Raw genomic sequence first — 24,298 nt, forward strand, 5'->3', positions numbered from 1 at the left:
GCTACCTGGCAACTGGCTGGCCCCAGGCATCTCCCTGTCTTTTTTTCCTTGTTCTCTCTTGTCTTGAACCTGGATCCTCCTCCTACTTATTCTCTCTGCCCTCCAGCTCTGCCTCTCTCTCTCCTGCCTAGCTATTGGCTGTTCAGCTTTTTACTAGACCAATCAGGTGCCTTAGGAAGGCAAGGTGAAACAGATGCAACACACCTTTACAGAGTTAAACAAATGTAACACACCTTTACATAGTTAAAGTACTAGTCCTCAACATAAACAAAGGTAACACATCTTTACCTAGTTAAAATAGTATTCCACAGCACATCACTAGGCATGAGACCTTATTATGCTTTGAAAAAGCAGTACTGCCCAGGTAGCCATTGTTCAGTGGGGTCCTGGGCTCCACAAAGGCTCGGTTCTGAGCTGAAGCTCTTGGCACCAAAGGAAGACCCGAGGGTGGAGGATGCAACATGCAGAATCTAGTTATTCCTTTTCTTAAACAGCTCTGACGTCAGCACTCAGGTTTGGACTTCATTCATAAAACAGAAACTTAGATCGCAATCATGGGCACAGTGTTTATGGTTTAAAGAGTGACTTTTACAGAATAAATACTAGAGTTTTTTTTTTAAAAAAGGTTTGTGTGAAATAAAAAGGGATAATTTCATATGGCTTGGAAACTGTTATTGCATTTAAACAGGCCACGGATTCTTTGGCATCTTAAAGAACTCCCTGCCTAATTCTGGAGCCAAACATGATTGTGTCCCTCCTGTATCCCACCTGTCCTCACTTTAATTAGGAAATAGGTAGGGGCTGGTGAGGCTGCTCCATCACCAGAGTACTCGCTACACAAGTGTGAGGACCTGAGTTTGGATCCTCATGTAAAAGCCTGACTAGCGGGTGGAGACAGGCAGATCTCTGGAGCTCACTGGCCAGCCAATCCAGTTCATCGGTGGGCTGTGGGTTCAGTGAGGGGCCCTGTCACAAAACATGCCGTAGAAAGCAGTAGAGGAAGATCCCTATGTCACCTCCAAACACATGCATCTACACGTGCATGTTCCCGTATGCACATACTGCATGCATACAGCACACACAATGAACAGCAATGATAATTATAAGAATAGTTGCATTGGCATTTTACAGAAACTGAGTTTTGAGGGCTCCACCACAGAATCTTCATGTGTTCCTTGATTCATTGCAGAATTGAAATCTTTACATTTTTCCTCATCAGTTCTGTCGAAGAGACTGAAAATGATCTCATTATATTCTGAGTTCTGTGTTGTGACAGAGAAAAATAGTTTTTAAAATTTCCTAAAATCACAGTTTTGTTGCTGAAATACTAAGGCACCACGCTGTCCCCCTAAAAACACCACCATATAAGTTGATTTTTAAATATGTGCAAATTGCTGAATTTAGACTTTGAAAGGAAATGAGGCAGGTGGAGAGTGATTCAAGAGTAACTAATTGGCGGGTCTGCTGGACAGTGAGCGTGAGAGACCGGGGGGTGGGGGGGGGTGCTGTAAGTGTAATTAATCGTCATAACACCTCTCCTCTCTGCCTGCTGCTTCAGGCATGGAAATTGACGCTTTCTCCTTGACAACTGTATTTCTATTTAAAATGTTTTCCAGTGAGGGTTCAGAGTGCCTTCAGTAAACCACGGTGGACTTTTCTCTCCTCTCCAAGCCTTCCTTCTTTCCCCAGAGCCCTTATTTCCCATAGACTCTCCAGCAGACTGGGGTGTAGCTTAGTGGTAGAGCACTTGCCTAGCATGCACAGATCTGTGGACTCCACCCCCAACACTGGAAAAGAATTTTTCAGCAGGACAGTACCCCAAGTCTGAGCTGAAGACGAGATAATAAAATGAGGCCGAGTCCAGTTTGTTGGCCAATTGGTCTGGTATACAGGACAGCAGTTGTAATGCCCAGGCTCTCTAGTTGTACCTGGTGGACCCAGGGAAGTCCATCAGCTCAGCTACCCCCCAGCCTGCGAAGCAGGAGACACTGGTTGGCACAGGAGCACCATCTAGTCATGCATTTGCTGGGCAGCCTCCTGCCCTCCTGGGTGCGGCCTGGTTACAGACGAGTTTCTAAACAGTCTTATTAAATAAGAAACACAGAGCCAGATGCAGAGGTAATAGCCAAAGAGATCAGAGCAATAGCCGCCAACTAACCTTAGCTTATCACCTTACCATGGCTTCCCAAAAAGAGCCTCTTCCTGTCTAACCTGCGACTTTGTTGCTTTGCTGTTCTGCCTTCTCATTGGCTCTTAACCCAACCACCTCACTTCCTCGTCACTGCCTGTCTATATAGACTTCCAGGTCTCTATGGTTGGTATTGGGATTAAAGGCTTGTGTCACCACACTTGGCTGTGTTCTTGACCACACAGAGACTCTGCTTGCCATGTGATCAGATTAAGGGTGTGTGCTACCACTGCCTGACTTTTGTTTATGGCTGGCTATGACCTCTGATCTCCAGGCAAACTTTTTTTATAAACATACAAATAAAACATCACATTTCAGCACAAATAAACTATCACCACACCTGGTGAACACCATGTGTTGAAAGGTGACATCTAAACTGTAGTTAGAGTATGTGCTTAGCATCTATGACACCTTGTTCCCGTTCCTTGTACCAAAAACAAAGAGGAAAATAAAAGATGGAATCTTTTTCTGATCTTAGCCCATTCACCGGAGCCTGGAGTTACCCTTCCAGTGTGACGGAGAAAGCTGGGCCAGCAAACTAGGCTCCTGTCGCCCTTCAGAGGCTCTGGCCTGCTAGTGGGAAGCGGCTGTTGTCCCACTGTGTGTGTTTTCTGAAGTGCTTGTGTTTCAGACAGGTGGCCTTGAATCCATGATAAGGACCAGGATCGTCTGATTCATTTTGTATTTGGGCCTTTCGGCTAACTCAAATGGATACCCGTCTCACCTTGATTCCTCAGCATTGTTTACTGGAGGCCGCTTTAAGTAGCAGAGGGTCATTAGCCAGCCTCGCTGAGCTCTGTCTGTGAACTTGAACATCTGAATGAAGCTGAAAATCTCTCCGCACAGCCAGTGAACACTTGGGTCTTTGCTCTGGTTTTGATTGCATGGGCCTAAGTTTGGGGGTTTTTTATGTTGTGTTGTTTTTTCCTTGCTGTAAAGACAAAACAACAGTTCCATTATGGGATATTTATCACTAATTAACAGTACCATCCGTGATGGTCACTATGACAGAATACCTGAGAGAAATCACTTTAAAAGGAGGAGGGCTTACCTGGGCTTGTGGTTTCAGAAGTTATAAACCCATGATGCTTCGGGCCTGGGGGAAAACAGAGCCTTAAAGTTACAGAAGCCTGTGGTAGAGAAAACTGCTGTGACAGCCAGGAAGCAGAGAGAGGAGGAGGAGAGACTGGAGGAGGAAGAGAGAGCAGAGGAGGGAGGGAGAAGGAAGGAGCCCTTCAAAGGCACACCACTAATGGCCTTTCAGGAACTAGGTCCAGCCTCCTAGCTTCTGTCCCCACCCAGTAATGCCATCGGATTATGAGTCCGTCAATGGATTAATCCACCCCTTAGCTTAGAACTCACACAGTGCCGTCAGCCTCCAGGAGCTCCACCCGCTGGGGGCCAAGCCTTCAACACATGAGCCTTCCTGGGCTATTTCACAGCCAAAGCCCACAGCCACCTAACATACATAGGCAAACTGTGTGTGTGTGTGTGTGTGTGTGTGTGTGTGTGTGTGTGTGTGTGTGTGTGTGTGTGTGTGTGTATATGTGTATACGAGTGCCTGGTGATTTTAGATTCAATCTGACTGCAGTACCTTAGTATGCTTTTAATTATATGATCGGTTTGTGATATGCTCAGACTGAGTCACAGTTTTCTGAATATCATAGGTTCATGCTGTCTCTGCTTTCTTTCTAGATGCTTCTTAAAGATGACAACTACCTTTTCTATATTTCTAATACCTCAAGCCCTGGCCTCTTTCTTTCTGATTTCACTCAAGCTAATTGACTCTGCATGTATCTGTCTGTGCTGCTGTATTTCAGATTCTGTGCTAAGCATTCCAGACATCTTCCCTACATCTGAAATGCTGGGACTGTAATCATGTGCCATCATGCACAGTTTTATGCACTCAGGATGGAACCCAGAGCTTCATGCATGTTAGGCAAGCACTCTACCAACTGAGCTACAGCCTCATATTTGATGCCCAAGCCGGGACATTCTTGGAAAAGAGTAAACAGTCAAAAGATGTTCAGTTAGCTCTGGGAAAATCTGCAGCTTTCTTGCTGGCCTTGTGGGATGTTGGGACCTCTCAGACAGTCGTAGGAAGTCTGGTGGAGGCTTCAGTTTGCTTGGGAACTTTCAGAGAGGATTGCCCACCAAAACCAAGAGTTGCACAGGCTGGAGCCTGCACTGTTCATCCTAAATACAGGGCGCAGTTGAAGCCGAGCCCTCTTGTTCATTGTGTTGGATAATACCAGGTTTTGTTTTCCCCACTGCGCCTCCTGATTTAGAATCCCTCATTATTCACGTTTGATGCCCTTTCTTCTTTGTATCTGTAACAGAGAATTCTAATTTTAAAAATAATTCATTTTAAAGGCTAACATTTTAAACTTCTGATGTTCTTGTTTTAAGTTTCAAGCTCTAAGTTGAACTCCCCAGTTCACTAAACCTAGGGAGTGGGGGATTCCACCAATACATCTGGGATGTCAACTCTGTCGAAAGAAGATGTTTGATGTTTTCAGTATAGATTTCTCACGCTGACATAAAGCTATAGGAAGGAAGGAAATATAGTCTTGATTACTGCTTACCTTTCCAGGGTTCACTGGAGAGCTCTGGAAGAAAGAGAGAGAGGCAGGGGTATTCATGCAGTTCAAAACACCTGGGTAGAGAGGGAACTGTGGGAGACACAGAGGGGGAAATAACCAGACACACAAGGAGAGTATAGCAACAGTTCTGAATACCTCACCCTTATTCTGCATCTAGCAAACAGTCCTGTGGATTTTGTGCAGGGAGAAGAAATATTACAAAGTCTGTGTGTGTGTGTGTGTGTGTGTGTGTGTGTGTGTGTGTGTGTGTGTATGGTTTAAATGTATGTATGTATGTTTGCATGTGTGCATACATGCAGAAGCCAGAAACCAATGTCTGGTATCTTTCTTAATTGATACCAACTTTATGCAGTGTCTCTCACTGAATCTCAAGCTCACTGGTTGCCCTGGAAACCTTATCTCTACCTTTTGAGTGCTGAGACCATACTGGGCTATCACACCCATCTGTTAGACCCTAACTTAGATGGCAAATACTTTATCCACCGAGCCATCTCCCAGCCTCTGGAACCTGAGGGTGGGGTGGTAAATAATTTTTCAAAGATTTGCTTTTGTTTATGTGTAGTTATATATGCCACGTGAGTGTAGGTATCCATGAAGGCCAAAAGAGGGCATCAGATGCCTGAAAATTGAGTTTCTGACCTGTGGCTTTGGAGAAGACCAGGAAGTGTCCACAAGAGACTGTTGACCCCTGAGTTGAGTGCCCTCGGTGGTACTCAGGAGGAGTCAGGAGAAGAGGCCCAGCTCCGGGAAGCATGGGCACCAGAGTAGGACGCTTCTAGGAGTCTGTCAAGAGACAGACATACTGATGGCCCCCCACCTGAGGGGCTTACGGTACGGTTTCAACTCTTGCCTCTTCATTTCTGGGTGGTTGGGTTTGTCCAGCTGGCTCTCGAAGTTTGTTCTCACAAGATAATCACATTCTACATCACAAGGGGCCCTGGATGGTGACTCCATCCTGTGCAGGAGGCACTTGGGCTAAAAGACACAGGTGTTCTGTCTCAGGTCCTCAGCACTGTGAGAGAGCAGGATGCACCCCACTGCCAATCCGCATCCAATTTCTGCCATGGTTTTCTCTCCTCTTGACTGAGAAGTCAGCCTCCCTGTCACAGCCCACCCCACCCCCAATCCCACCATCTAGCCCAGACTTCCTGCTGGCCTGTGCTTCCCTTCTTTGAACCTGTTTGGGCTGCACCTCACTGTGTGTAGTCCAGGCTAATTATTAGTCAGAAGTCCTGAGCCCTGGGTGCGAGGTAAACACAGTGTTTGCTTTTCATGAGCCTTGGGGACTGGTGTCTGGTATTTCTGTCTCCAAAGTCAAGTGCCACCCTGAGAGTTTAATATGCTGTTCTCAGAATGCTCTGTGGAGCTCCTGCACTTTTACATTGCTGTCTTTCTCTATTCTGATAGTTGTTTTATTATTGATAAGCTTTAAATGTGTTTTGCTCCATTTTAAAGTGAAAGCCAATCTGTGTTTAGGATCCCAGCTCAGACTTTTCTTTGAAACTCCCTAAGAGCTTAACCCAGGGCTTTGAACACAGTACGCATTTAATGACTCCTTGATGGTGTTCAAGCTAGCATGTTGGTCTTCAACTGTCTGACGATGTCAAAAGACCACCTCACCTGTACTTGCTCTCCTACGTCCAAGGTGAACCCAGAATATCACCTTTCTGGGCCATGATCACACTTCCCTCCTGGGCTATGTGATTTGAGGCACGTAGTCATAATCCTGAGCTGTCAGCAGGATTGAGATTGGTTTCCAGGCTTCAGGTCCATGAAATGGGTAGCCTGCATTGGGGAAAGAACATTTCCTGGGAATTGGTAGATCTGGATGAGCCTTGGGTCTTCAGTGACTGATACCATGACCCGACATGGTGGGTCTCAGTTTTTGTCTGTGAAATGAGGGAGGATGAGGCGCTTTCCAGATTCTCTCAGCAGAGCTCAAGAATCTCAGAATCCATTACTAAGTCATTAGAGTACGGACTTTAAGTTTTGTCGGGGTTTGAAGCTGGAATGCCCCCCCCATCCCACTCCCTGAGCACATTCACCACCCCCCACCATCCCCCCTCACACCCCCCACCCCTCTCCACTGCTGGCTCATGTTTTGAGGGCTTGTCCCAGCCATGTGGAGATGCTGTCTGGGAGGCCTTGAACCTGCGTGAGGTGGGACTCGGGCAGAAGTTGGTCACTGGAGTAGAGCTTTTTCCAGCTTCACTCTGCCTCCTGTCGGTCACATCCCCCACCACTCTCTCCCGCTGCCACGATGTCCTGCATGATGACCCCAGTGACCAAGCCACCATCGACCCAGCACTCCTCAGCCACGAACCCAAATTAACCCTTCCTGCTTAAGTCGTTTCCGTCAGGTGTTTTGGTCACAGTGACCTAAAATGTAACTAATACAGGTTCTTGTACATCATATTGATAGATTCTCCTAGGCTTTCAGGATTCATTTTTAAAGTGTTCTTCCTTTTGAGTAACAACATTAAAAAAACGTTTCATGTGTGACTTTTAAAATTGGACATTTATTTATTTTGTGTGTGTGTGTGGGGGGGTGCTGAGGTGCCACAGCACACAAATGGAAGTCAGGACAGCTTTACAGTTCTTTATTCCACCATGTGGATCCTGGGGATCCAGCTCAGGTCATCGGTCAGGCTTGGTGGTGGCAAGCAAGCACCTTTACCACTGAGCCACCTTGCTTCACATGTGACTTTTACTAAAATGTGTACGCTACAAGTAATGAGGAAAAGTACAAAAATATATGCAAATATGATATTAGGTCAAGAGAATTAAGTGTGAAAATGCTTGGGATTTTTTTTTAAAGGTACTGGGGGAAGTAACAGTTACTAAAGCAGGGTGTTTTATGAGAACTATAAAGGATTGGTGATTGGATTGCGCTAATGAAATTGACCTTTATGATTTCTCTTCCTTCTGGAGGCTCCACTAATCCTGGACCTCCCACTGTGGAAGTAAACATCTTCAGTGCCCCCTGTTAGAGGAGGAGGGTGGGAAGGCCAGCACCTTTAATCCTTTTCTGAAGGGAAAGGATGGTAAATTTCCAATTATAAATGCAAGAAAGCCAAGGAAGAGGGAACTTGGCTCATTATCTTGCTTTATTTCCTGTTGAGGGCCGCTGGAGAACCAGAGCTTCAAACACAGCTCTTGAGGTTGAGACAGGATATCAGCTATCACAAGATCAGAAACGTATCTGTGGAAAAGTGAGCTTACATACCAGATTGTACGATTGGTTTGAAAAGGGACGAGATCATTAAGGAGTCTTGTCTACACAGCACAATCAGCTTTGTCTTAGAACTTCAATTTGAGTCCAAGTGTCCATTTTACCCTTAGCTCCCCAGCAAGCCCAGGAGCAGCCTTAGAAGCAACATCTGGCGCCTGTGATGTGTTCCCTGCAATCATGGCCAGGCACTGAAATGAGTAGAGGTCACCTATAGTGTCCCCTTGCTCAGCCTGAGTCAGCATGGGTCTGCAGCTTGCAAAACTGTGCAGTCAGTGGCCTCATGCAGTGATACCTGCGTTTCTGAGCATTGGAAAAAATGTGTGGGACAATTGCAACACGTTTGTACTGTGTGAAATGTCCAGAACAGGCAAATCTACCACGACAAGAAGTTCTCAGATGAGAGACAGGAAAGAAAGCGGAAACAGGTACAGACGGCTAAAAATCCTCTAAAAGGGATGTGACTGGAGCCGCATGGCTGTGTGTGTAAACACCAACCCTTCTGAGTCGTGTGCTTTAGGTTAATGGTCTGATCTGTGAGTTGTATCTAAGTAAAACTACTGAAAAGGAGTATTTAGGGGCTGGCAGGAGGGCTCAGTGGATAAAGGCACCTGGTGCCAAGCCTGGTGATCTAAGTTCAATTCCCAAAACCCACATGATGGAAGAGAACAATTATAAGTGATCCTCAGACTCTTACACAGGATCACACATATACGTGCACGAGGAAATTATAGGTTTACATAAAAAACAGAAATGTTTAGGGGCACAGGAAGTGTGGCTCAGCAGGCGTAGTGTTTGCCGTGAAGACATGAGGACCAGAGTTCAGATCCCAAGCACCCACGTAACATACTCCAGTTATCCAAGGGCTGGAGAGGAAGACATAGGAGGCTTCTGGGGGCCAGCTGGCCAGCCAGCCTCGCTGAATTGGTGAGCTCCAGGTTCAAAGAAAGACTGTCTCTAAAAAAAAAAAAAAAAAAAAAAAAAAAAAAAAAAAAAAAAAAAAAACCCAGACATCCAATGTTAACTTCTGGCCTACATACATGTATGCACACATGCATATACACATTCACATTCAGGCATACACATACACACAAATAAAATTGATTTCTTTTTGAAAATAAACTCAAGAGTTTGAAATTATTTTATATTTAATATGAGACTTTTTCTCAATATTGATTTTTGTCTCCCCTTTTCTTGGGACAAGTTAGAAGAACATATCTACTTCTGACAACTTTTAAAGAATGATAGAGTTTATAAGAAATTGTCAAACGTATAGAAGAAAAGCTATAGCCAATGAACATAGCATGTTTTGTAGTTGGTTTACATTTATGTTTTTATTTCATAAACTAATAGTAAATCATTGGCCATTTCCCAAATCTCTGGGAATTAACAGTACTAGTTAATCCTGATTAATAATTATAAAAGGAAGTAGGAAGCGTGGAGACCATTTAGTCCAGCTGTGTTTCTCTGCAGATAAATGGGTCTGTCACAGGGGTGGGGGCCATTGCTGTTGGGCTGTGACTGTTACTGCATTGGTTTTTATTGCAGACCCCTTTTGTCCTGCCCCATCTTTAGCCATTAGTTGAAGATGCTGAGCTGTAAGCAGAGGCCAAGGACAGAAGGAGAAGCATGTGGGGGAGTGTTGTGTCAGCGTTCCTGGAGAGGTGGAGTAAATGATTTTCCCACAACAAACCGAAGAAGCAGCCTGGCCAAGCACCGGGTTTAATAGATCCACTCCAGGAGCATGGGTTCCCCTGAAAAGCCCCACCCCAGCTGGGTAACAGCTGCCCAAAGCTGCAGGAATGGAGTCCCCTTGTAGTCCATTTCCCAAGTACAGCAGCAGGACCACAGCTGGGAGAGGGGTGCAGGAGGAAACAAGTGGCTGGGGTCTCTGGTAAGGGTCTGTGATCATCCCCCCCACACACACTGCTTTCCAGGCAGGAGCATCCACCGCCCATCTTGTCAACATCTTGTTTGGAAGTCACAGCTGCTCTGATTAAAATGGTAATGGCCATGCTGGGCCCAGAAGAGTCTCCCAACAGCTGGGGATTTTCAGCTTGAAGCTGCTCCCTGAAGTGGTTTGGATTCTCTGATAGAAACTTGGTGTAGGAAGGGCTATAGCAGATCGTTTCCTGTCACTTCTGGTCTGTGCAGAACCCTAGATTTAGAATTCAAATAACGTCAACCGTATTTCAGAACGAATAACTGTCCAAACTTGTCCGAAGCAAGGGATTTGGGTTTTCAAAGGAGCAGATCTCTCCAAACCTGGGGTGGGCTTCTGTGAGTAATTTTGTCTGACCTTTTCCTAAGGACAGATGAGTGGATAAGATTCCTGAGAAGTGTTTTACTTTGGAAAAGGAGAAAGTGAAGATTAAACCAACCCCTGGAGTGGCACTTTTCAGTCTTGATTGGATCTGATCTGAAATGGTTTTTCTTTTTTCATCAGCTAATTAAAATAAGATTAAAAAAAAAAAAACACTTCTGTTGGCCTTCCTTATTTACTCCATCTTCTTCCTCCATGTCTCTTCTGAACTAAGTATTGTGGAGCGTAAGCTACAAGTCCTGGACGTATTCCCAGCGCAAAAAAGAAAAGATTCCTCTCTTGGTATTTTCTACCAGGGAAGCCTATGTGCTTTTCAGCAAAGACAGAGTGGGACGGATAGAAGCCAGTGATGGAAGGAGAATTAAATTCCCCAACAGTCCTCCGTCTATGTGAATTAAGATAGACGTGATAGAGTGGGCCACGGGACCAGAAACACGTGAAGAAGTCAGTCCTAGGGTTGGATCGACACTACAGCCCACAGCACTCGTGGGAAACACTAAAACCCGAGAGTCCTCCAGCCCCATCCTCACCCTGCGTAATTTAGCTCCCAAGTGCAGCACCACGGACTCGCTCCCCCTAAAGTTTGTTCCCCAGTCACAGGAGTGCATCCTCTCTGGTCAGGAGAAGATGGCTCCTGCTCCTGCCCCCTGCAGGTCAGTTCAGCAAAGACCTCCCTCTGAATGAAGCAAGACTTTGTACACAGGTTAATAAAAACATGCATGAGGTAGTCTGGACGGCTTCAGCACTACGGCTCTTACTGATATTTTCCACATGCTTGACTTTATTGCCAGCTGGCTCACTCTCTAAATTGGTATTAGAAGGTGTTCGTCACCATGGAAAAATCAATATGAACTATCCCATTGAAATGCCTGAGGCCTCGTGCATGCTGTAGCATCTGGGTGTGTTCCTAAGAACTCAGACGAGCCTTTGCTGGCATCCTCTGGGTCTGTTTTCTTATCTCTTAAGTTGAGGGTGTTGGAACAGTCTTGAAAGCTGCCTCTGACTCTGATGCTTTTTATTGTGAGGAGGAGCCCTCAGAGCACCTACAGGCCAGCCCTAGGCTCTTTCCCACAAGCATTCCTGGCCTCCCTCCTGTCCAAGCATCCTGTACAGTGTTGGCATTCATTTTTCCTTTGCAAGACAACAAGGAGCCCGAGATGTTCCATATTCCATTTCATTAGATCACCAGCTTTGAACAGAGTCCTTCCCTTAGATGCTGATGCTTGCTCTTGCTGATACTGTCCTGAATATATCTGGAACCTGGGAAGTATAGTTTTTTTTGTGGCCTTATGAATTCTTGTCTTCTCAAGTCTTGACCTAGATGTCCTAAACCATCATCACTCAGAGACTATGGTGGCCTTATGGTCTCCTGACTAGAATCTCTTTGGGAAACATGCTCTGAGTTCTTCTAAGGTCTGGACCCCCAGCCTTTGCTTAAGCAAAGAGCCATATCTTAGAGGAAAATGTATTTTGGTTTGGGTTGGGTTTTTGGTTTGGTGTGCGTGCCTGTGTGTAGGCGTGTTTACAGGTGTGTGGGTGTATGTGTGTTGGGGTTCGTGTATGGTGGAAGCTGGAGCTTGATGTCTGTCTTCCTCAGTCACTTTCTGCTTTAATTACTGAGGCAGGGTCTCTGGCTGAAACTAGCTAGTCTCGCTAGCCAGCTTGTTGTAGAAACCTTGTGTCTCTGCCTCTGCGCAGCTGGATTATGGGCACGTCAGTCCCCATACTCAGGCTTGTGCAGCAAGTGTTTGATCCACTGAGCCATCTCAGCCCAGGAAATGTAGAGGTTTGCTTGTTGAATTACAAAAGATCGGAGGTAGAGATTTAGCTAACTGAGCTCTGTCTTCTGTCCTATTGCCCTTCAGTTTACAGACCAGAAACAGACTCAGAGGTTAGATGACCTAGGCAAAGGCTGAGGAGTGAGTGGCCAGGCGTATGAATGAGAGAACATTCTAGGCACCTGACCCTCACCCTCAACATTACACTGCATTGCCCAGAAACTCAAACTTGCATTATGTTTTAACCTTTATTTTTATTTGTAGAGGTGTTTTGTCTGAATGTATGTCTATGCACCACATGTGGGCAATGCCTGTGGATCCAGAAGTGAGCATTGGGTCCCTTGGGACTGGAGTTAGACATAGTCTTGAGCCACCATGTAGGTCCTCTGGAAGAGCAGCCAGTGACCATTAAGGTCATTTAATGCAGAACATCTCCCCAGGCCATGTCTACCTCAAACAAAGGCTGTAAAAAAAATCTAGTTATGTTTTGTAATGGCCAAAGTTTACCCTTGGCTGTCAAGTACTCTGTTGAGTTTCCCCAAGGGAAGTTTTAGGCAGGAACCTGAGACATGTTGCCTGACTCCATTGTGTACCAGTTTTTTATCTTCAAGTGGGAAAATGCACCTCATGGGAATGTTGAGAAAATTTGAAATCCTGAGCTGGACTTCTCCAGGGCTTACAGCCATCCCCAAGAACAGGAGCTTGGTGTACAGTCGCATTAACTCTCCCGAGTTTCTAGTTGTCTGTTAGGTGAGGCTTTCACTAAATTTGATTAATACATTTTATGTTAATGTGACAGGCACATTCTAAATTTTGGCAAAGGGCCCCTAGCTTCAGCGATTGTTTGGAAACTGAGAGCCTTAAGGAACTGTTTTCATAGTCTCAAAGTTGGAAACATCCATGGCACTACTAACGAAGTGAGTTGAGGCAGAATCAAGATTAGAATGTATAAGATTTGTATATGCCAAGATTAAAACATGGTCAGTATCCTAATGCAAAGTATGAAGTAAAGGGTTTTTATAATAATGTCTTTGAAGCTGAAGGGAAGATTCCAGCATGCGGCACAGTCAGACCTAAGTTCTTACACTATTTTTTTAACTGCAGTTTTAACACTTATAAACACTTGCAGCCTGGTCCATGCTCGATGTCATTAACTTAATTAACTACTGTGGTGAATGAATATAGCTTCCCATTTTAACTGAGCTTAGAGTTGGAGGGAATAGAATGAACAGGGGGTTGGTATGTGTTACTGCGTCCTAAATATGCTCTTCACATACTACACGGATTAAACACAGCCATCATTCAGGAGCCTCTCAGTTATCACAGGTGGCCCATAAACCACCTCCATCAGCATAGGATATCCTGACACCAGCCTGTGGAGTCAAGAGTCTACAGTTCCACATAGTCTCTAAGTTGGCTGTTCATCAAGCTTGAGCAGCATTGACTGATCAGCTTTTGATTGTGTTTTCCTCCACTGGTTCCCGAGAGGATGGGTTACTTTCCTAGAGCTATGGAACTTGAGATGGCTTATTTTGTCAATGTAATGGATTGAAAGATGCCCAGGGCTAGTGATTGGCACTCCTGGGTGAGTATGAAGGGATATTTTCAAGAAATAATTGATAAGTGAGGCAGTAACTAAAGGGAAAGACACATCTTGAGATTGAACAGCACCATTGAATGACCTGGTAGCCCAGGTAGAATAAAATTTGGACAGAGCCAGAGGCATGCCCACACTCTCTGATCTGATACCATAGGAACAGCCAATTTCCCCATGTTCCTGCCACGGTGGTCTGTAAAGTTCATAGGACCAAGTAGCTATGAACTGTGAGCCTCCTGAAATCATGAGCCAAAATAAATGCTTTCTTCACCAAGTTGTGTCTGTTAGGTGGTAACCCCTCCTGGCTGAGAACAAGTGTCTGTCACTGTTCCCACTCCCACAGAGTTCTCCCGTTTCCACTTCCTCTTCCTCCTGTCTAGGTCGATTGTTCTTGCTTTGATTTTATGTCTGAAGGCAATTTTAGCAGTATCTACAGTCCTTATTGCAGTAAATGCCCTTTTGCATATTAATGTTTGGGAAGGGAAAAAATAAGACCATTAGCAATACATAATAACTTTTTTGCTAGCATTTACCCACAAAAGGGACATTCACTTTGATTTTCTTCCTTTTTATTCTAAGCAGGAAGTAGTATAAAGGAGGTTTGTTGTTGTTTTAACAAAAAAAATTAACTGAGAGTTAAACTATTGCTAATGTTCCATTTCCATCCTGAAAATCCTTTCATTATGTTCTATATACCTGATGAATTCCAGTTGTCTTAAGAATAATTTAACACTGCCAAATCTTGATACTTAAAGTCCTGGTGGGATTAAATTGACATATTTTTTTCTGATAAGCTAAGAAAAGCAGATTTAATTAATTGGCAGTCTTGCCTCTGCACTTGGCAGGTGTGTGTGCTTGCTTACTTCAGAGCTGAGATGTGTTCTCTCAGGATGTAGTGGTCCACTACATGACGCTAGGTGCATCCTGGGAAATCAAGATAAGCTGATGGGCCATTTCCCTCCTCCAGCTTCTGGCCTGCTGTGGATGGCTCAGTCCTGCTGTATTTCTCCTGGAAATGAGAAAATTATAGTGACCTGAATAGACAAGGGGCAGCGAGTCCCTTTGACTGAAAATCCATGGTACCCCGATGCTGCCTGACTCTCCAAAGTCACCTGTATTCCCTGGAATTGGGTTTCGTCTGCCGATTCCTATGGATGCCTTGTTTAGGGAGGAAACTGAAGGAGGAAGGCAACTTTGCCTTTGAATCCCTGTGCACACGGCCAGCAAGCAAGGCCTGGGAGGGAATGATGTCATTACTCAAGCCTACAATTAGCCGTGATGAAGCCCAGACTTCCTCAGATGCAGGAATTCACTAATGCCACTAGTCTCATGACCAGTGGGGGAGGGGAAGAGGCAAGCAGGGGGACTTTCTTGGCAAATCAAAGAAGAGAGACACTGATGGAAGTCTGAGAGAAGAGTTGTAGGGCCTTAGCTGTCGGGTGGACATCCTGAACCCCATCCTGGGGTTCATTGCTTTGCAAAGAGTATCTGCAGAGAGCCCTTCCCTACGCACCCTCAAGAATGCTCAGCACTCACTGCAGAGGGTGGAGGCTGCGCTAAGCCAGAGTCTTCTGACGAGTCGTAGAACACACTTATCCACACTCCAGTTTCTTCCACAGGCTGCAGTTGATTAGTTAAAAACTTTGCTAGTTTGCTACTTTTGAACCTAGGTTCTGGGCCAGCCACACAAGCTGAAATTCTGGTTCTTCATTCCTGGCTGTATGATCTTGACTCTTGACTCTGTTACTAAACCTCTCTCAGCCTTGTCATCTATGAAATGATGTGGTAGTAAGGGCAGCATTGCATAGGCTCTTACCTGAATGTGCAGGATCCTGGTGGCCTGCTCTGTACAGGGATGCTCCATGTCTGTGCAATTTCCTTTTGTGACTGAAACCTCATTCTATTCAGAAGGAAATGTTGAGCTCTTGTCCAACTCTGAAAAGAAGAACAAGGCAAATAAATAACTCCACAGTTCTAGATATGACTTGCTTTTTTTGTTTTTTGTTTGTTTTGAGACAAGGGGTTATCGTGTAGCCATGGATAGCCTGTAACTTGCTATGTAGACCAGTCTGACCCATGTAGGTCTAATCTACATAGAGAGTTCTAGGCTAGCCTCAAACCAAGCGTGGTGGTACGTGCCTTTAATCCCAGCTCAGGCTGAGGCAGGTGTATCCCTGTGGATTCAAGGCCGGTCTGGTCTATCTAGAGAGTTCTGGACAACTATATAGAGCCTTTCTAAAAAACAAGTAACAAAAACTCAGGATAGCCTAGAACTGGTTGCCACCCTCTGGATTGCTCTGTACCGCCATGCCCAGCACTTTTTTCCTTTAAGAACAATCGAATCATAGTTGCTTACCTAGCTATTTCCATTGCCTTTAAAGGACTTGCAATTGAGTTACTAGAATTGTAAAATAACGCCAGCGACTTACCAGTTTATTCCGGACACAAATGTTCTTGCTATGACGACAAATGATTCAGACTCAAAGAGCCACACTTTAACCAGTTCTCTTCCCTCCTCTCCTCTCATCTGACCGGGAAGAATTCCTTGACCAGAAGTGCACCCCTTCCCAATGACTCCCAGGCACGAAGTGGGGCTCGGTTTCACACATCCTATGACAAAAGATACGTCATCAAGACCATTACCAGCGAGGACGTGGCAGAGATGCACAACATTCTCAAGAAGTACCATCAGGTAACTTCCTCTTGTCTTTATCGAATCTCGGAGCAGGTTTACATTCATGCCGAAAGTGTCACCAAAGTCGAACTTCTAAAGTATGCTCGGGCAATGTAAATAAATGAGACCGTTTGGCATAAAAGTCTCTTCTAGCCTGGTGTTCCAGAGTGACCGGCCTGGTTTCTGACCTTGATTTCTGATTTCATGAGAAGGCTTGTCCTCACTATTTACACAATAGTAATCTAAATTATTTAAAATAAATTTAATCTAATGATGCTCAGTGGTCACCATGGTAAAAATGGCTTCCCCAAAGATCTTGCAGCATTTCAGAGGATTCCCTTTGTGGCAGAGGTTAGGTGTTACCCTCTGAGTCTGTGTCTGTTTACAATGAGTCCTGTGCTGTTCTTGCTCTGACTCTTCCTGTCCAGGACCCACCCTTTGCCCAGTTGGACTATGTAGAAAATTCTCTCTCTTAGCAGTAAAAACTGGCTGTCACAGAGAGCATTCAAAGGAAAGTTCTGTGAGCCTGGCTGCATTAGATTAGGATTTACATAGAGTTTAGGCACAATTGTCAAGTGTCAGCCTCCCTTTCAAGGCAGCCCTCAGATTTGTGAGCTTTGAAATGACTTGTTTAAAGTGTTACTTTGGGTCATGCTCTGTGCCCTAATGTGGTGGATTGTTTCTCACAATTGCTATTCTTCCAGTCCTTGCAAATGTGATCGATCACATTTCACTTGCAGTGAAGCCTATAAAACCTTTGCGCTGCATTCTGTTTCTGGAACCCTGTAACTGCCTCCAATGTGTTTTCTGAAATCATTAGTCTGCCTTTAAGTTTATTTAACATCTAATACATCTTTGATAACAGCAATCGACTGAAATTTGTTCTGCCATGCTTACACTGTTGCCCATTATTAAAGAAATTTTGAAGTACCCAGGTAATCCCTGTGAGGGCAAAGACACTGGCTTTGAACCACCTGAATTCCAGCTCATCACGGTTTCATATGCTTCCCCTTTCTGGAATTGGATGTCACATGCGTGCATTCTCTTTACGCTTCTCTTGTCTTGGAACCACTCAAAGCAAAATGGTATCTTATGACTGGTGAGAATATATTCTTCTAATAGCAAATAGACCTTCTTGACAGGCCTGGGCTCAGAGTGAATCCCTCAGTGTTACAGAATCTCAGTTTGAGGTGTGTTCTAGTTCTAGCATGATAAAAACACCCTAACCAGCAGCAACTTAGAAGACAAACCCTTTCCTCCTCTAGTTCAGTACCAGTCCATTCCCAGGGAGTACTTAAGGCAGGGACTCAAAGCAGCTGGTCACATAATAGCCACAGTCAAGACTAGAGAGAAATAAAGGCATCCTTGCTGCTTGCTTACTCAGCCAGCCCCTTTCATTCTTCTGTAGTTCAGGTCCTCCTGCCTAAGGAATGGTCTCGCCCACAGTGAGCTAGGCCAATTAACAATCAAGACAATCCCCCATAGAGATGCTCACAGACCAATCTCCTTCCTCATTGAGATTCTTTCTTCCCAGTGACTTTAGGTTATGTTGAGTTGATAATAGAACTAACTAACACAAGGTGTTTTCCTGGGGGTACTTGATGGGGCCTAACACACAAGTTGAATAGATCCCCGGTGTTAGTTATGGAATCACGTTGGGCATCAAGACAGTTGCTGACACACTTCAGGATCCCTCACGGTACTAAGATTTCTTTTTGTTCCACTACTGCAAAACTAACTTTTCGGTATGCCCTTTATTCAGGAAAGTTACATTTAGCCAACATCTGTGTTTTCTTCCCATCTTAGACACTGTATGCTTTAGATAAAATTGAAAGCACCTCATCACTGAGAACCACTATTATTAATACAGTTCATTTGAACACTAAACTGGAGTCAGATGGCGTAGACCTTCGCTGGTTATGAACTGCCTGCTTATGCAGTCTGTGAGCTCAGATCTCTCATCTATGTACCATTTCATGAACTCATCCAGTTGGGCACTTACCCATGACCATGTTCCAGAAGAGATTGGAAGTCGCCTTCAGAGAAATAAAGACAAATTTAAAAAGCAAGTAGAAAGGGTGGATAAAAAGAAAAGAATCTGTTTGCAGCCTAGCCTAAAACTTACTGATCAGTTCCTCAGAGCATTTTAGGAGAACACTTGCTACCTTGAAGGCCACCACTTTGAGCTGAGCTACCTGGTAGCCAGAGGGCATTGTATTGACTAGTTGGGTGTGTCAACTTGACACAAGCTAAAGTCAGAGGGTAAGGAGCCTCAGGTGAGGAAATGCCTCCATGAGATCCAGCTATAAGGTGTTTTCTTAATCAGTGATTGATGGGGGAGGGCCCACCCATTGTGCTCCTGGGTTCTGTCAGAAAGCAGGCTGAGCAAAGCCAGGTGAAGCAAGCCAGTAAGCAACGCTCCATGGCCTCTGCATCAGCTCCTACCTCCAGGTTCCTGCTCTTCTTGAGTTCCTGTCCTTGACTTCCTTCAGCGATTGACTATGATCTGAAGTGTAAGCCAAATAAATCCTGTCCTCTCTAACTTGCTTTTTGGTCATGGTGTTTTCTTCAAAGCAGTAGAAACCCTAAGACAAGCATCCTGTGAGTCATCTGTGCAGCTGTCTGAACATTAAATCCATTGCTAAGAAGTAGAGCTGACCTTGGTACAGGATATGACAGGGTTGTTTTATAAGGAGTTACCCACAGTATGGACACAAGACCCTAAAAATGGCATCTTTTCAGCAGCAGCAGTACACACAAGAATGTCGCGAACTTTCTATAAAAGAATCACCAAGGTAGCTGTTGGAAGCACACCAACATATACATTACATTCAGTGAGCATGCTTGTGCATACTGGTCACCTTGCCCTCTACCAGTCTGGCTTCAAAAACATATCCTGCTGCCCTTTATGTCTATCACAAAGCTTCGGTGAAGATAATATGGTGGGTACCAGACCTTGATGTCACTGTATGAAACCATGTGGCCAGCATCCTATCTGTAGTTCTAGGGGTGTCTTTGCAAGGTGTCTTAGTTAGAGTTTCTATTGCAATGATGAACCAGGACCACCAGTCCAGAGAGAAACCCCACCCACAGTGTCCTGGAGCCTCTCACACCAATTACTAATTAAGAAAATGCCTGCCAGCTGGATTTTATGGGACACGTAGTAGTTTGTAATCGGCCCCCACAATCTTCATAGGGAGTAGCACTATCAGGAAGTATGGCTTTGTTGGAGTGAGTATGGCTTTCTTGGAGCAAGTGTGTCACTGTGCGGCAGGTTTTAAGGTTTCCTATGCTCAGGATACTACCCAGTGTCTCAGTTGACTTCCTGTTGCCTTCGTGTAGATGTAGAATTCTCAGCTCCAGCACCACATCTGCCTGCATGCCGCCATGCTCCCCATCATGGTAATGGAACGAACCTCTGAAACTGTAAGCAAGCCACCCTCATGAAGTGTTTTCTTTATAAGAGTTGCCGTGGTCATGGTGTCTCTTCACAGCAATAAAAACCCAAAGACAAGGCATTTTCTCAATTGAGGTTTCCTCCCTTCAGATGACTCCAGCTTGTGTCAACTTGACATAAAACTAGCCAGGACAGTTGACCCCTTGTCAGCTTGACACACAAACACAGCACTGTTAAGATACAGCCTTCCCTTTGTTCTTCCCCACGATGACACATTAGTAAACATCACAACGTAACATTTTACAATCTTTACAAGTCCCATAATTTTCACAAATTCAAACACTTTAAAATTCGGTCTCTTTGAAATTCTGAAGTCTCCTTTAAAACTTAAAGAGCTCTTTAAAAATTCTTTGTCTCAATTGTGAACTCCTATATAATAAAAAATAAATTGAATACTTTCTTACTTCAAGAGGGAAGAACCAGTGCACAGTCACAATCAAATTAGAGCAAAACCAAAACCAAACTCCAGAAGTGTGGATAACTCAGCATCCAGGGTCTGGGATTCACTCACGATCTGGGCTCCTCTGGGGATTGGGTCACTTCTCTGGCTCTGCCCTCCGCAGCACACACACAGTTTTTCTTTTTCCAACTGGCTCCACTCCACTGCTGCTACTGTTGTTGGTGGCCAGTCCATGGCGTCTCCAAAATGCTGGGGTCTTTTGCAGCAGCTGGGCTGCACTTTCACCAATGGCTTCTCACAGGTTCTCTTCATGGCGCCAAGCCTCAACTTCTTTGCATGAGCCCTTCCTTCAGTCCTGGGCCTTCAACTGCTACTGAGGCTGCATCTCCACCAATGGCCTCTCCTGGCCTCTCACAGTGCCACGCCTCAGCTGTTCTTCACGACCCCTTCATGCCTTCAAAACCAGTACCACCTGGGTGACTCTTACACTACTACCAAGTTCAGCTGCCAGCTTGAGATACAACCTCGGCTAGTTCTAGAACAGAGCTTCTGTATGTTGACCCTGAGGAAACGCTTTCCAGAAGATTTCACCTCACTGATGCTGGTCTCTTCTCAGTCACCACTAATTTCTCAGCTCCAGCTAGCCAGCATCAATTGTCCCAGTTATGCCAAGATTTCACTTCACGGTTGCCGGGCTCTTGTTAACCACGGCTAATTAATTCTTCAGCACTAGTTAACCAGACCTCAGCATCTTAATTCAGAATAACCAATGGCCCCGTTAGAGTCTTTAAACTTCCCTCTGAACTTCACAAGCTGGGCCTCCATTGTTTGAACTGCTCTCAAAGTTCTTACCTTCCAAGCTCCTACAGGCCAGCTCACTGAGCTCCCAACATTCAAATTTTTTTTTAGCCCAAAGTTCCAAAATCCTTCTACAAAGCAACATGATCAGGTCCATCACAGCAATACCCCACTGCCTCGTACCAGCTTCTTTTAGTTAGGATTTCTGTTGCTGGATGAAACACCGTAACCAAAGAAACCTGAGGAAGAAAGGGATTATTTGGTTCACACTTCCACAGCGCTGTTCATCACTGAAGGAAGTCAGGACAGAACTCAAACAAGGCAGGAGCCTGGAGGCAGGAGCTGACGCAGAGGACGTGGAGGGGTGCTGCTTACTGGCTTGCTCCTAATGGCTTGCTCAGCCTGCTTTTTTTTTTTTTTTTCAAGACAGAGTTTCTCTGTGTAGCTTTGTGCCTTTCCTGGAACTCACAGAGATCCGCCTGCCTCTGCCTCCCGAGTGCTGGAATTAAAGGCGTGCGCCACCACCGCCCGGCCCTGCTTTCTTATAGAACCCAAGACCAGCCCAGGGATGGCACTACCCCACAATGGGCTGGGCCCTCACCCATCAATCACTAATTAAGAAAATGCCCTACAGCTGGGTCTCATGGAGGCATTTTTCTCGATGAGGTTCCCTCCTTTCAGATGACTCTAGCTTGTGTCAGGTTGACCTAAAACCGGCCAGGACACAGGGGATGCCATTTTCGTTCTGTTCTGGTTTGCTCAGAACTCATACGCTTCTGTCTCTGCTTAGTGAACATTTTTAGGCTAGCATACAAAACAATGGGTTTTGCTGAGGCCTTCCCATGGATGTCCTTTTACTTGCTCTTACTTACCCTGTCCCTAACACTGTCCCTGTGTAAAGTGGGTCTCCAGTAATGAGGGGTTGAGTGCAATCATCACGTTTTCTGGGCCTGAGACTTCCAAGAGGCCGGCCTCGGGAGACACTGCTTCCTATCTACACTCTTCCTAGTGGTGTTCTCTGACCAGCCACCCCTCACCAGTGTGAGGTGGGGGAGGGCGTGCAGGATGGGAATTTGGCTCAGCCAGCCACCTCCACACACTGCCTTTGTCCTAACCAGTGATGAGACCTTGGGTGACTGACTTACCTCGGCACCTACTTGTTAGTCTATTAAATTGGGATAGCAGTACCTTTCGTTCAAGACTTGGCTCGTTAGGGCTAGTAAGATGGCTCAGCAGGGAAAGGCATCGGCTACCAGTCCTGCCAGCCTGAGTTCGATTCCTGGGAGCCACATATGGAAGGAGAAGACTGGCTCCCCCAAGTTGCCTTCTAACCTACACATACATGTACACCCACCCAAATACACAAAATAAATATAATAAAACAATGTTGCGAGTTGTGCTAATTAGGTAAATTCATAGTTGAGTCATGTTCAGGACTGTGTCTGGTGAATAAGTACTATATAAGTGATTGATTAAGATAGTTAAGTACCATCCTTATCCTTAACTTCTTGCGTCCCACCCTTGAAGTCATGTGCTATTTGGTCATTGACTCTGTTAGTCCACTAGGAGGCGTGGTTCCAGTAGCAGGTGGTGCTGATGCAGACTGATGGAGGTTTAAACCACCAGGCCCAAGGAGGTCCAGTTCCAGTGCTGACCTTGTCTTCCTTAGGCCACTCTGCTAAGGACAGCATCCTGCCTCAGACCAGTGGGGAAGTCGTATTATACAGAGCAAACCTGAGTCTTCTGTTTGATTTTCTCTTTTGTATATTTGGGGAAATAAGGCTTTTGTAAATACACTTTTCTTCAACTCTCCGTTGGCTCTAACACTCTCCGGTCTTACAAATATTGGTTACTTATCAGCTGTTTTGCTAAGCAGTGTCGGAAAGGCGTGCAAAAATGAGGCTGGGAATGTAGCTCAGTGTTGGAACACATCAGCTTTTTGTTACGTGCTTATTCTTTTTGTCTTGGATTTTGGAGACATAGTCTCAGTGTGTAACTCAGGCTGGCTTTAAGCATATGGTAATCCTGCGTTGGCCACTCCCAACCACCCGAATTGCTGGGATTGGAGGTGTGAGCTACTCCTCCAGGCCTCTTTGTTTCTTTAAAACATCTGATGTTTAAGATGTTTGTGGTGCGCTGTTGATAGGCCAACCCTTGAAGTCCCTGAGAGAGACCTGAGTTTCCTGACCCTCCAGTCTGCTGGCTTAAGCAGTGACTAACCAAGACCAATACAGACCTGGACTTGGGGGTCAGAGTGTTGACTGGGGATCAGTGTCATGTGGGACAGAGGAGAGAGGCAAGATTGTCCGGAGAGAGAAAAATCACACCACCGCCCAGCTTTGTGTTTCAGCAACCTGGTGGGGCGCCATTGAGATGACCCCTGAAGCGCCCGCACGGCTAGATGCCCTGTTGGGTGACGTAGACCCAGAGGGAGCTGTGGTGGGAAAACATGACCAGAGCAGAGTGGCAGGGCCATCCCTGAGGGCACCTGTACATCGCTTCTCCCTCTGCGCCACCACACCGGCTTTCCCGTGTGTCTGCCGGTCTCTCGGAGCTCGCTTCTGCTTACTTACTCTCTAGAAAGCCTTGGGACTTGATTTAGGGAAACTGCTTCCAAAGTTTGTCACTGGCGGAGGAGGAGACAGGGACTCCCCTACCAGGGCTTTGTTAGCTCCCTTCAAGGGTTGCAGCTGAGAATAGAGGTCCTGAGGCCCCTTCTCCATCACTGAATTCCCTGTGTTGGGTTCTGTCCAATGCCCTCTCCCTACCTTACCCCCTCTTCGGGGGTACCAGTGCTGCAACTGCTTCTGGGGACGTCTGCTGCAGTTTTTTTGTTTGTTTGTTTTTGTTTTGTTTTGTTTTTGCCCCCTGCCCTCAGTTGTAGCCGCTCAAGGCCCAGAGGACCAAACACCAGCCAAGCTTCCCATTAGGGCCATCAGTTCCACTTGTCCTTGTCAGTAGACACCATTGATTATAGAAAGCACTTCATGGGATCGTTCTCAAACTCCCTACTTCTTCCTCTTGCTCCTTCTCTTCCTTCTTTCTTCTTTCCTGCCGTTCTGGAGGTGGAAACTAGGGCATCAGGCAGGTGCCCTACCACGCACTCTACCCCGAGCCAGAGTTCTTCCATTTTTAATGGGGATGCTCTGTGTGGGTTCTACTTGTTTTAGTATTGCACAGAGAATGAGGAGCCTCAGCATTTGATGTGCACGTCCTGTGTATCACCACAGCTCTAAGAACTACTGTAAACC

At 45.5% G+C, this 24,298-nt stretch overlaps 1 protein-coding gene and 1 long non-coding RNA gene across 6 annotated transcripts in view; one reads left to right on the plus strand and one right to left on the minus strand.

Annotated features, from left to right (window-relative positions):
* Positions 1-24,298, plus strand: part of Pip4k2a (phosphatidylinositol-5-phosphate 4-kinase type 2 alpha) — a 178,080-nt gene that overhangs the window by 109,900 nt on the left and 43,882 nt on the right. For 4 of the 5 annotated variants that reach the window (XM_076572618.1, XM_076572616.1, XM_006978727.4 and 1 more), the window contains exon 4: positions 16,258-16,410. The exons of the other annotated variant lie outside the window; for it this stretch is intronic. In XM_076572618.1, coding sequence (XP_076428733.1) covers positions 16,258-16,410 — 153 coding nt within the window. The remainder of the gene's footprint in view (positions 1-16,257; positions 16,411-24,298) is intronic. 5 annotated transcript variants of the gene reach the window in all.
* Positions 209-16,328, minus strand: LOC121829502 (uncharacterized). Its single transcript, XR_006072400.2, has 8 exons — positions 16,148-16,328; positions 15,535-15,653; positions 14,582-14,727; positions 6,412-6,576; positions 4,774-5,766; positions 3,240-4,518; positions 2,913-3,119; positions 209-1,262 (listed from the first exon to the last, which is right to left on the minus strand). It is a non-coding gene; the product is annotated as an uncharacterized LOC121829502 (long non-coding RNA).

This window comes from Peromyscus maniculatus, chromosome 5 (genome assembly GCF_049852395.1).
Source record: "Peromyscus maniculatus bairdii isolate BWxNUB_F1_BW_parent chromosome 5, HU_Pman_BW_mat_3.1, whole genome shotgun sequence".
NCBI classification, from domain to species: domain Eukaryota; kingdom Metazoa; phylum Chordata; class Mammalia; order Rodentia; family Cricetidae; genus Peromyscus; species Peromyscus maniculatus.